Below are 13,719 nucleotides of genomic sequence, written 5' to 3' on the forward strand. Positions count from 1 at the left end.
TTACGGATTCCATTATTTTTGGAGCGGGTTGGTCCTTGAATACGATTCGGTTGGGCGTTTTTATTTTTTGTTTTCTGTTGATCGTGACTTACTGCTTTTTATTTTGGTTTTAACGTTGATCGACTAGTTATCCCGTACTGTCTATTTTTTTGCTCAGTATTCTTATATATATATATATATATATATATATATATATATATAAAATGACTGAATAAATAGTCAACGATCAATCTTACAAGGCGATGGATCATGTAATATGATTCTGTACACTACAAAATATAATATATAACAAGTCAAAAAGGGTACAACATCACCATAAAATAACTATAAAATATACAAATATTAGATATTTCGGATAACAGATATCCTTCTTCAATAATAGCACGATGTCAAATGAATCATGTCAATTCAAATTGAGACTCTATCAAAATCTTGATTTATACAATTTAAGCGAACGCTGGAACAATTTTAAAATTTCCAAACACACCGCAAAGACTACACAAATATGCCAAAAATAAAAATAGTTATTTACGATGTGAAATGGCACAACTTTAGATTTCCAAAGGATGTGACAGTTGAGATGTAATAACTGCATTGAGGGCAGTCCTCAAACAAAAAAATCAAAATAATCAAAAGTGTCCTTACCGATCCAGGATGGTATAAATTAGACAACGGCAGGGCAATTACAACGGAAACTACATATTAAAGCCTTCCAAACGAATAGCAGTCTAATAGTGATTGGAAAAATAAGTTTTGTATATTGAGCTTAAATAATTGAACGTGGCAACGTACTTATACATCATCCCGAATCAATGAAAACCTGTAATTTAAACGGTAATTTTAGAAATAATTTCGAACTGTAAAGCCAGTACTAAATCCGGCGTTGTTTAAAACAGGTGGTCACAGAAAAATGAGGGACTCGTTCTATGTTTTTTCATTTATGCCCTCTGGGGAGACTGTCCGTAACTTTCTTATCCAAAATCTTTCCCGAGCGACTCTGTCGACCTTCGACCAACACTCGTTGTGGTCTATGATCGTGATGGTAAGGTTTTTGAGATCAGCTTGTGTGTGTCCAGTTGATCTCAAATGACGACTTACGGGTAGGTCGGGCTTGCAAGTGTAGTCACTTCGATGACCATTCATGCGTTTGTTAAATGGCTGCTCTGTCTCGCCAACATACTGCATGCCACATCGACACTGAAGTGTAGTCACTTCGATGACCATTCATGCGTTTGTTAAATGGCTGCTCTGTCTCGCCAACATACTGCATGCCACATCGACACTGAAGGAGGTGTCGATGTGGCATGCAGTATGTTGGCGAGACAGAGCAGCCATTTAACAAACGCATGAATGGTCATCGAAGTGACTACACTTGCAAGCCCGACCTACCCGTAAGTCGTCATTTGAGATCAACTGGACACACACAAGCTGATCTCAAAAACCTTACCATCACGATCATAGACCACAACGAGTGTTGGTCGAAGGTCGACAGAGTCGCTCGGGAAAGATTTTGGATAAGAAAGTTACGGACAGTCTCCCCAGAGGGCATAAATGAAAAAACATAGAACGAGTCCCTCATTTTTCTGTGACCACCTGTTTTAAACAACGCCGGATTTAGTACTGGCTTTACAGTTCGAAATTATTTCTTAAATTACCGTTTAAATTACAGGTTTTCATTGATTCGGGATGATGTATAAGTACGTTGCCACGTTCAATTATATAAGCTCAATATACAAAACTTATTTTTCCAATCACTATTAGACTGCTATTCGTTTGGAAGGCTTTAATATGTAGTTTCCGTTGTAATTGCCCTGCCGTTGTCTAATTTATACCATCCTGGATCGGTAAGGACACTTTTGATTATTTTGATTTTTTTGTTTGAGGACTGCCCTCAATGCAGTTATTACATCTCAACTGTCACATCCTTTGGAAATCTAAAGTTGTGCCATTTCACATCGTAAATAACTATTTTTATTTTTGGCATATTTGTGTAGTCTTTGCGGTGTGTTTGGAAATTTTAAAATTGTTCCAGCGTTCGCTTAAATTGTATAAATCAAGATTTTGATAGAGTCTCAATTTGAATTGACATGATTCATTTGACATCGTGCTATTATTGAAGAAGGATATCTGTTATCCGAAATATCTAATATTTGTATATTTTATAGTTATTTTATGGTGATGTTGTACCCTTTTTGACTTGTTATATATATATATATATATATACGAGTCTAAATTGAAAACTACGTTCAAACCTATGACTGCGTTGGATAAAAACCGCAATTTTTATACGTGTGCATGTCAAACAAATTTCGTTGTAGAAGGGTCTAAAAACAGCACAAACAACATTTTCCAAAAGACCAAAAGAGTGAAAAAGTATATTTAAACAAAACGCATTTGACTAACAGGTCGAACAACTGATGTTCTTTAACCCTGCTGACTGCCATTGGCGATTGCCAAATAAAATTGATCACAGGTTGTAACAAAATGGATCTTATTATAAATTTAATACGTCACAGAAAATTTTTTTTTTGGTTAACTTGTGGACAGGATGTTGTGCCACAAACATTCGGTGTCAATATTTCTTTAGTACACCATATCCGGATTTCGACAATAAATGTCTCTTCAGTGATGTTAGGGATCGAAACGGTATTTGGAAGGCCATATAAAAAGCACACTCATTTTTAGAGAAAGTACCCTCATTTTTAGAGAAAGTACCCTCATTTTTAGATTAACTCTTGAATTTTAAGAGTCAATATATAGGATGAACGGATCATATAAACCGGAGGGAAAATATGATACATGCCCAAACAAAAAATATAAACGAGTCTAAATTGAAAACTACGTTCAAACCTATGACTGCGTTGGATAAAAACCGCAATTTTTATACGTGTGCATGTCAAACAAATTTCGTTGTAGAAGGGTCTAAAAACAGCACAAACAACATTTTCCAAAAGACCAAAAGAGTGAAAAAGTATATTTGAACAAAACGCATTTGACTAACAGGTCGAACAACTGATGTTCTTTAACCCTGCTGACTGCCATTGGCGATTGCCAAATAAAATTGATCACAGGTTGTAACAAAATGGATCTTATTATATATACAACTCGTCTAAACATCAACCCAACAAAGTTAGATCTGTAAATTTGCTTTCGCAAATTTTTGGTTCTTCCCTCGCCGGGATTCGAACCCATGCTACTGTGATATCGTGACACCAAATCGCCTGCACTGCAGCCGTCCCGCTAGACCACACGACCACCTGGGCTCTAAAAAAAAAGAGCTTTCGGTGGCCATATGTTACCTTTCCACGTCAGTTTTAATCTAGCGGCGTACTACAGTACATGATATATAAGGCATGAAGATGTTATTGTTACAGATCAGCTAAATTATCTATAGTAAAGGATCCTACAAATTAATGTAAGATACAGTCACAGAAAATAATTATATTCATAAGTACGTCTGAGTCAGTGACAACCCTACAACAGATGTATCCATCGGATCGCCATCAATGATGGTGATACATGGCTGTGTACATAATGTATATACAACTCGTCTAAACATCAACCCAACAAAGTTAGATCTGTAAATTTGCTTTCGCAAATTTTTGGTTCTTCCCTCGCCGGGATTCGAACCCATGCTACTGTGATATCGTGACACCAAATCGCCTGCACTGCAGCCGTCCCGCTAGACCACACGACCACCTGGGCTCTCAAAAAAGAGCTTTCGGTGGCCATATGTTACCTTTCCACGTCAGTTTTAATCTAGCGGCGTACTACAGTACATGATATATAAGGCATGAAGATGTTATTGTTACATATCAGCTAAATTATCTATAGTAAAGGATCCTACAAATTAATGTAAGATACAGTCACAGAAAATAATTATATTCATAAGTACGTGTGAGTCAGTGACAACCCTACAACAGATGTATTCATCGGATCGCCATCAATGATGGTGATACATGGCTGTTTACATAATGTATATACAACTCGTCTAAACATCAACCCAACATAGTTAGATCTGTAAATTTGCTTTCGCAAATTTTTGGTTCTTCCCTCGCCGGGATTCGAACCCATGCTACTGTGATATCGTGACACCAAATCGCCTGCACTGCAGCCGTCCCGCTAGACCACACGATATATAGATAGATTCTACTGGCTCACCGAGTGCGATACGATATTCAACCACTCGAGACAGTTGAATTTTCAAATTTTAAACGCGAGGCTCCCCGAGCGTTTACATATTTAAAATTAAACTGTCGAGAGTGGATAAGTATCGTATTACACGAGATTTGGTGCCGGAATCTGTTTCTCGAATGATTTTCCAATAATAAGCAGGCAAAATTTCTCCTTCGTTTTGAGTGATCTGCAAAAAGATGTGTTCTTTCTACTAGACGTGATCAGGCATGGTCGCCTTTTTCTATGCCGTCACAATAGGAAATTCAGAAGAAAGCAAGAAAATGCGACGTCATAAGCGTTTTTTATGTTGTATAGTCATTTTAATGTTATATTTCACATGGCCATCACAGAGGGAGGTTTGGCATGTCACAAAACCAGGTTCAACCCACCAATTTTCCTTTAAAAATGCCCTGTACCAAGTCAGGAATATGGCCATTGTTATATTATAGTTCGTTTCTGTGTGTATTACATTATAACGTTGTGTCGTTTGTTTTCTCTTATTTTTTAGTGTAAATTCACATTGCGATAAGACGTGTCACGGTACTTGTCTATCCCAAATTCATGTATTTGGTTTTGATGTTATATATAACTGAGAGCAGAATAAAAAAGGAAAAAACCAATTTTCCTCTTTTTTCACTCTTAATTCTGACAAGTGCAATTAGAGGCCAAATTCGGACCAGAACGTAATAAATTTATTCTATAACCCATGTAGTAGAGAAAAAATCATGAAAAACAAAGACAATTATGTTATATTAGTATTTATTTGTTACATTTCAAAATAAATTTATACTGAAATCTACACTTAGCTGTCCATTTTTAGTCAACTCTCTGTAAAGGATTCAACATAGAATAAATTTATTCTAAATGCATGGTGCTTTCTATATATGATCATTTATAAAATAAATTTATTATATAGAGCCATAATATCTATTATTAGTTCGATAAAATCATAGAATAAATTTATTCTACATTCAATGTCATTTATGATTATAACAATATTTAAAATAAATTTATTTTGAAAGTCCAATAATCTGTATGGTGAGGCTGTGACACAGAATAAATTAATTCTATTTGAATGCGATTTCGGATTATAATAAAATATAAAATAAATTTATTTTGACGTAAAGTTATCTGTATGGTGAGGCTGTGACACAGAATAAATTTATTCTATTTGAATGCGATTTCGGATTATAATAAAATATAAAATAAATTTATTTTGAAGTAAAGTAATCTGTATGGTGAGGCTGTGACACAGAATAAATTAATTCTAGTTTCAATGCGATTTCGGATTATTATAGTATTAATAAATGGGTAATTTTATAATGGACTGGTTATATATCCAAGGTCTGTAATAACGGCCCAAGGATTTATAACCAGTCCATTATTAAATTACCCATTTCTTAATACTTTTATTAACCAGTTCTGAGGCAATAAAAATGGAATTGAATATTTTCTTAATTATTTACTGATAACAAAATTTTTCAACAAGGACAACAAATACAGATTGAATTAGGAACTTGTCTGATAATTATTAAGACTCTTGAGAGCTGGAAAAGTCATCCTGAAATCGTCATTTCTTTTCAAATCCACTACAACTTTATTGTTTTTCAGGTGTCTCTCAATACTATTCTGGAATCCTGTAAGCGTGTCTGGTTCATACTCCTGTCCCTCTTTGTTCCTTACACCTTTAAATAGAAACATAAAAAAAGTGAACATTAACCCCATTCAGCCTGTATCCTCACTCTGTATGTACAAAATTTACATGAAATACAAAAAATATACATGTATCATACAGAAATCAATTGATATCAACAAGAAAACACAGATGTCTCACACGGTAAATTGTGCTATGAAATTGTTAACTTGTATTGAATTTTCATTTTAATTTTCTTATTTTGAATGAGTGTACAAAATTCAATGAAGATCTGACTAGCTGTTTGCAAGGATTCAGCCTACATACAAGCGTAACTTCAGCTGAAATTCAAAAGTTAGTATAGGACGGACAGACTTAATTACAAAATATAAACAAGATGTCCTGAATGATATTGGACAGACTAAAAAATTCAGTATACATGTTCCTATCCGTAAGCCGTCACGAAGCTGGCTAAAGCATGTACAAATCTATTTTATCAAAAATCATTACCATAGTAACATATTTTTAGGAGTCTTTAAGTTGAAGTAAAAAACTTTTAAACTAACCTAAGTAAAACCGGGCTAAAATAGCATCTAGTTCCTTAAACGGAATCATCTGCAGCTCTCTAAACTCTCCTACTTGCTGTGCCCAGGTGTAGAAAGTTTTAACATCTGATCTTGTTTTGTAGTCCGTGTTTTTATTTACATTTTTCCTGAGAAATTCGTCTGTGTCCTCATTGGAAACTGATCTAAATCTACTGCTTCCTGTGTCACGCTGCTCGTGTGTTTCCGTCGGATCACCTTCGTCATTGTTGTTGTTGTCATTGTTCAAGCGGTTTACTTCGATTTCATGTAGCTCGACATTGTCATGGGATTGTTCCCCTTGCAGGACGGAGGTAAGAGCGTCGAACGTCTCCTTCTCTGCAAGCATTTCGTACCTCATTATGTCATGAGACAAAACATCAAGCATGTCTTCGCCATTCTTGGCGTATCTGTCCGATATTTTTGCAGGAACAAGGCCTGCCATACTGTACTGTCGTCTGCGTCTATAGAGTTCCGGTTCTAAATATAGCACGCAAAATGTTGCTAAAAGAAGTTACGCAGTCCTGGACTTGTAGGTAATTCCACAGAAAAGTTGCACAGATCTTTTCAAAACATAAAATTGAAATCGAAGCGGACACTGATGTCAGCCATTTTTTTTTGGTTTTTCAACATTATTGCACGTGCTCATAAAGGACTGGCAACAAATCAATAATGGACCGGATATGAGTCATAATGGACCGGGTAAAAGTCATAATGGACCGGGGTGACTATTTTGGGTAAAATAATGTATTGACACCTATTATAATGATAGGACAGTAAAGCTTATAATTATACTAACTGGTTAATAAAATAAAATATAAAATAAATTTATTTTTCAGTAAAGTTATCTGTATGGTGAGGCCGAGACACAGAATAAATTTATTCTACATTCAATATGAATTTTGTTCTATATAAAAATAATCTTAAAAGTATTACATGATACAAAATTAAAAGAATTTATAAGAAAATTCCAACGGTCTTATTTATTACAGACAAACTGAGAGACAACTTGGAGCTTCGTTATAATGCATCTGGTACTAATCGTTTAGTAATCTAATCTTTTAGTGACATGCAGATCTGTAGTTGGAATTATTCATCTTCAAACTCTTCTCAACTTTTCGAACAATCATCTTTGTAAATGTAATATTCCCAAATACATGTTTCCATTATTCCGTTCAACAAAAGCTATCTGAAAGATCAAATAAAAAAATGCAGTTCATACAAAAAAAAAAAGAAAAATGTGTCTATGGGCTACAAATGATCCTGCTCGTAAATGTGCACGTGTCAACTTCCACATTCAGATACATGCACATGATTCAAGTAGTTCAGACAGTTTTGTGATTTTAACATTCGGTTGAGGCAAACTTAAGTTAGAGAACAGAAACATCCAGCATTTTTTATGGTTATAAATGGGCATAACTCAAGATGGTAAAAGTCTTGCAACATCTTACATTAACCTTATCAAAAACGAACTGTAACTTGTAAAGTAAGCAAATGTTTCAGAGAGATGTACAAGGGCTGAAGGAGCAGCCGGATCTGATCACCGTATACATAAGATGTGCAAATGATTGTACAACTGAACATCACATATCAGGCCCTCGCTCTAAAATTCATAATATTTTCCTTTTCATAGAGTAACCGATACATTGCACGTATTCTTAAAATAATGAATTTTAATTCACTTATAACAATTCCGACCAATCTACAATTGTCAAAATACATGTATGAATTATATTTAAATTAGCACTTTCAAAACCTTTAGCAATGAGATAAGAAAGAACACTTTTTATAAAACAACAATTATGAATCTTAATTTCAGCATTCTAAGATACTTCTTTTTTTTTTTACCTCTAAATATTTCCTCTAAATGTATCGTTCACTAATGTTCTCTGTGGTTGTAGTAACTTCTGCCATTTTGTCTGCCTTCTTAACTTTTGTGTTTCTTTAAACAAATTCCTTTTGATAGAAGTGTCTGGTGACCTATAAAGAACAGCGTATTATATTCTGACTGAAATGGTCATGTTATCCATGAAGATGCAGAATTTTTGTCAATTATTCTGTGTGCCAAACAGATTGCATAAGAGTGTGATTACAGTTCTTTAGGTACTTTTACTAGTTTTTTACATATTAAAATAATATCTTGCTCGTTTATTCGTTTTTCGCAATGGTGTGTTATTTTTTCATAGACTTATGAGTATAAATATCCTTTGGATTCAGTGGCGGATCCAGTTAGGGTTCTGTGCTATGAACACCCTTTTTTATTACGATCATTAGTTTTAAATTGAAACAAATGTTTAGAACCCTCTTTTAAAAATGACTGGTCCCGCCCCTGATTATCTTTCACTTTTTGCTCAAATAATAGGTACATTTTCCATCTTTCTATGCAACAATTTCATAGCTAGTGTGTCCTAACAGCTGTTCTAAGACTAAGCGTAAAGAAAGTTAACTTTTTAATTTTTTAAATATTTAAAGATTACTTCAACTTTCACCAGTAGGAAATAATAATGAGATTACCAATTAGAAACATTATTAGTATCATAATAATTAAACTTAAGATAATGAATAATATTTATCTAATAATTTTACGTTCAAACTTATGTTCGCATGTTTTCAGATACCATCTCCAATATAGAAAAAAAAACACATCATGCAAATTTTTACTTGTTATGTGTTTCTCTTCTACTAGCTTCAAAATGTATCCAAAATCAAGAATGTGGAACATACTCTATCTGACATAATCATTTGGTAACTGATGCAGTTAGTGTCTCGAGCTCTTTTATGCCCGTCTTGAAAATAAAAAAAAACTAAATATAAAATAAACAACTCTGCTAATGCTCAGGTTAGTTGTCATATTATGCAACATAGTTAATAATATAGAAACCAATGGAGATAACAAAGAACTTCTTTTGTCATACAAAACACTGTCAAAAACCCAAACATACTATCCACACTGATCTGTGTCCACACTTGTAGTAGATACATTTATCTTTGTGATATCACAAATTGTCAGAGTAGTAAAGTCAAATTTAGTTATAGCATTAAGCTTTGCTTCGTGATACACCTCTTTCTTTAATGATATGATTATCGTTATCATAATCAGTTTTGGAGTTCCATAAATGTTTTATTCCAAATTGTACTTGTTTATTATGGAGTGATCGATATTATTCTTATGCAGTGCTATCGTAAAAAAATATGCAAATTGATTCGCAGATGCGGATCGATCGAGGATTTGAAAAGGGGCATAAGCAGAGACTTATTAAACGTCTAGTATGCATTGAGCATATTTGTCGGGTATCCATATGAGGGGACCCCAGTATCCTTGACCCCCACCCCTCACCCCACCTCTAGTAAACTGAGCAAAACTAACCTCCAATTTCTTGAACTGTGATGAATGTTTCATAAACGAAACTGGAAAACTATCCCGTCTATGTTTAACTTGTCTTTCCTCCTTTTGATGTCCACTGTCTGTCATCTTCGTTGAACGTACATAGAGAGAAATACCAAGTGATCATATTATACAAAATTACAAATCAGTGTCATATAAACTGGTCCGCCGTTCCATCTATAGCTTCGCACCGTCATTGTAGCGATAAGTGAACACAACAGCCAGGGTCCAGTTTAAGTGTCCTACGTCTTGTCATTAATTATCTTGTGTTTCCATTTGAAGACTTCTCGGCATGTGGTAACACTAGGGGGCCTACAATCAACGTACGCGTGCATTACATAAAATTGATAAGGCTTTTAAGCCGCGTTTGTTGTAATTAGTAATAATTATTTTACAACTTCTGATAGATATGCGGCACTTGTTTGCTAACATAAATTAAACAAATCGAAGGGTGTAAATTATTTGAATCTGTGTCATTTCATAGAGGTTATTAATGTATGGTCATTTTATATCTTTCAAATAAAATAATATGTTAAACAAAAATGGACAACTACAAAATTATAATGGTCTGGATGGATGGTCCATCGATTTTGTATTCTTTTAATTTTTAAAACATTTTTTCTATTCTTTATAATTTTGCTCATTATTCTCTATTTGATCATCCTTTTATTTTCTATTCTTTATATTTTTTTTGTATATGCTATATGTTTTGTCCTTTATTCTGCGTTTCCAAGTCGCGTGATTTGATATTCTGTCAACTCCAACAAGACCCTCAAATATTATCACCGATAAAATAGGCGTTTGAGAATGTGTATCATTTTGTCTTATCCTTTCTTTTATTTGTTTTAAAAGATTGGAAAGTAGGTATATATACATGTTTGGGTGCTGCTGATTTTATGGACACTTAAGGGTGACTTGGGAATAGAATTGTCTTCATCCGCCAAAATAGAAAAAATGTAAAACCCGTATAAAAAGTTTACCGAACTTCATCCTGGTCTACCCTTTATTACAGGTATTCCCCATGGTATGTATTGTTTTAAAATAGCTTTTCGTTCCGTGCATGCATGCATGAACTATTTGACACTGCACGTTCTGCAACCACCAATCTGTCAATCAATCGATTTTATAGAAAATATGTATCATATCTTACATCAAAACAATGTATAACGCCACCCGTTCATCTTTTTCTACAAAATGATATATGTGCAGATCACACTGCTGACATGACTAGACCAGGCCACATATATGACACTTCGTCTATACCCGAGGCTGTGGATGGGGGTTTACAGAATAGAGAATAATGAGCAAAAAATAGAAAGAATAGTATCGGAAGTATTGGAACAGAATATAAACAAACAGGAACATAAATTGTACGGCTCTAATTAGAAATGATTACAGTTCAAACACAGCTGCATCGTACATTAAAGTTAACGGTCAATCAGACAGTCTGCTAAAGTTCACGAAGACAATAAATCTACAAATACTTAACACGCTAGGCCAAAGCAAATTAATCTAGGCAATTAAATACCGATCTTGGATAAGAAATAAATGTGCAAGTTTCACCCTATGACAGTTTTCAGATAAAAAAAAAAGACGATATTTAAGTTTGCTGAACATGTTGTGGCTAAAATTATGTGCATATTCAAAACTTGAACAAAATAACAATAAATACAGTAAATATAGGTTCGTAATGGAATGTCTTCATTGACTTTGTCTTGTGTAAAAAGCTCTCTTGAAATCCCCGCGGGTTTAAGCAACTTTGAAGTAAGTACTTTGGTACTTTCATAGTTTATATATTTTTTTAGTTAATTCGCCATTTATTATTTTATAATTTACATGTGAAAAAATAACCCGGATAAATCATTCCAGAAACATGATAGTGCTTACATTTTATAAGAGGATAACGAAATTAGAGAATTATATTTATTTAGATTGATATCCATGATGGAGCAAAGTTTCAACCACTTTTTTATGTCCCTTTTTATCATGAGATATTCTCTTCATTGTTTATATAAAGAATGATGAGGATGACGATAAAAACGATGTCTGATGTCCAGTGGTAACTATTACATACATACACCCAGAATGAAAACATGCTTTATGTTATTAACACGTTTTGTACTAGACAAACTGAGTCAGATGTTTTGACGCATTTTTCAGCAGATACAAATAACTTTGTAAGAAGCTTAAGACGTGCCAAGACGCATTATTCTAACTTCAATCGTACCAGTATTCAAATGCTTTCATTACTTATAAACGAATGTTTTCTTAACCTTCATTATTTGTTTGATAAGAGCAATGTTACATGTAATATCATGGAAAAAAACATTGTTTTTTTACGGAAAGCGGGAACAAGAAGCTAAGTCAACAGTGTAGTATTCCGGACGTCAACTGACAAAAAAAAACCAGCATGCAAATATATATATGGGGGATTAAGTATACCATTATTTACACACCAGACTGTACTAGTTATATCATAACTTTGGATACACCAAACAAGGTACTTTATATATGAGTAACAGGCAATGTACGCCCTCAATTTTATAGAACTAATTCATAACTATTTGTTTCATTTGTATTCATCTGTCAAATGTGTGTGTTCTGCAAGGTTCAGCAGTCCTTACCCTTTCATTTGATACATGTATCTATATAACTTACCAAAAATTATTCTGCATATAATATAGTTTGATTTAAATACGTAAGAACTACTAATTTTTTTAAATACGTACTTCTTTCCTTTTTGAACGCGCCCAAAATGGTTGGTGTAACATCTTACGAAGTCTATTCAATTTTTTTGGCAAACTATTTCGCTCTGGCTGTTGCTATTGGTCGTCTTACACGTGCAGTGTTGTGAGATACTTTTTGTTCCATGTTGAAGGTTTAATGTGACTTACAGCAATTACAGCGCTGTTCCTTTGCTTAATTTTTTAATGTGTTTTTTTTTAATTATATCTTTATTGCAAAATTACACCCATGAGGGTCAAGCAATACAATGAAACAATAATTTTATACTATACAATGCAATACAATGAAATACAATGCAATACAATGAAATACAATGAAATACAATGCAATACAAAGTAATACAATACAATATATGGAATAATAGATCATTAGAGTTCAATTATAAATGTATGTAAAAAACAACATAATAACCTTGCCTGACACGGGTCTGACTCCCTCAGTTCTAAAGACTGTTTAATGAAGACTCCAATGTGACAAACAAGTTCAGGGATGGGGTTTATAATGTGTTTAAGTTTATTGAATGCATCAAGATGCTGAAATAATGGTACATAGTCTTTTAGATAAGCAAAAAGATTAGAACGCAAAGATATGTTAATGTCACAATACAAAAAGAAATGATATTCATCATCTAGGACTTCACTTTTTTTACAAAATCTTTGTGCTCTTGGAATGTTTCTGTACCTTCCTAATTCAATGCCTAGGGAATGATCACTTAGTCTAAATTTTGAGAGTAACTGCCTATGTATAAAATTATTGCAATTTAAATATTCCTCAGACTGTCAATTATTTTTTAATTTCCCATAAAGATAAAGTTTGGATGAGGAATCCATTTTTGAAAGTTATTATAATCATTTTCTGTCACGGATTGATACCCAATATTCTTTTGTTTTTCTATGGAAAAAAATGTTCCTTTACAAAAAAAAAAATATTGGTAAATTCCAAACTTCGATTTTTTTTTAATAACGTAAATGATTCTTAATTTTAACAAGGAGGTTATTATGAGATATTACAACCTAACTAAACGAAAAAGAGAATTGTAATATAAAATCTTACGATTCTAAAGTTTCTTCGAACAAGATTTGTTATCATATGCTAATTACTCATATCATATTTTAATGACCACATACTGTGGCCATCGTGATCATATAAATTCTAATAAATTATGAACATTCGAATGTAAAATTTCGCACGATAGATAA

The 13,719-nt window shown here is 33.4% G+C and overlaps 1 protein-coding gene and 1 long non-coding RNA gene across 2 annotated transcripts; both read right to left on the bottom strand.

Annotated features, from left to right (window-relative positions):
• Positions 1-5,685: 5,685 nt before the first annotated feature.
• Positions 5,686-7,059, bottom strand: LOC134694225 (uncharacterized). Its single transcript, XM_063555223.1, has 2 exons — positions 6,376-7,059; positions 5,686-5,861 (listed from the first exon to the last, which is right to left on the bottom strand). The coding sequence occupies exons 1-2, from the start codon at positions 6,833-6,835 to the stop codon at positions 5,686-5,688; spliced, it is 636 nt and encodes a 211-aa protein (XP_063411293.1). The 5' UTR covers positions 6,836-7,059.
• Positions 7,060-7,253: 194 nt separating this feature from the next.
• Positions 7,254-9,984, bottom strand: LOC134695525 (uncharacterized). The gene is made up of 3 exons (XR_010102786.1): positions 9,758-9,984; positions 8,239-8,370; positions 7,254-7,579 (listed from the first exon to the last, which is right to left on the bottom strand). It is a non-coding gene; the product is annotated as an uncharacterized LOC134695525 (long non-coding RNA).
• Positions 9,985-13,719: the final 3,735 nt, after the last annotated feature.

This window comes from Mytilus trossulus, chromosome 13 (assembly GCF_036588685.1).
Source record: "Mytilus trossulus isolate FHL-02 chromosome 13, PNRI_Mtr1.1.1.hap1, whole genome shotgun sequence".
NCBI classification, from domain to species: domain Eukaryota; kingdom Metazoa; phylum Mollusca; class Bivalvia; order Mytilida; family Mytilidae; genus Mytilus; species Mytilus trossulus.

What these genes read in the sequence shown, in the direction of transcription:
- LOC134694225 (XM_063555223.1), bottom strand. Translation starts at nt 6,835, where the DNA reads ATGGCAGGCCTTGTTCCTGCAAAAATATCGGACAGATACGCCAAGAAT. An exon ending in TTTAGCCCGGTTTTACTTAG is followed by an intron (nt 5,862 to 6,375) that starts GTTAGTTTAAAA and finishes TTCTATTTAAAG; the next exon opens with GTGTAAGGAACAAAGAGGGA.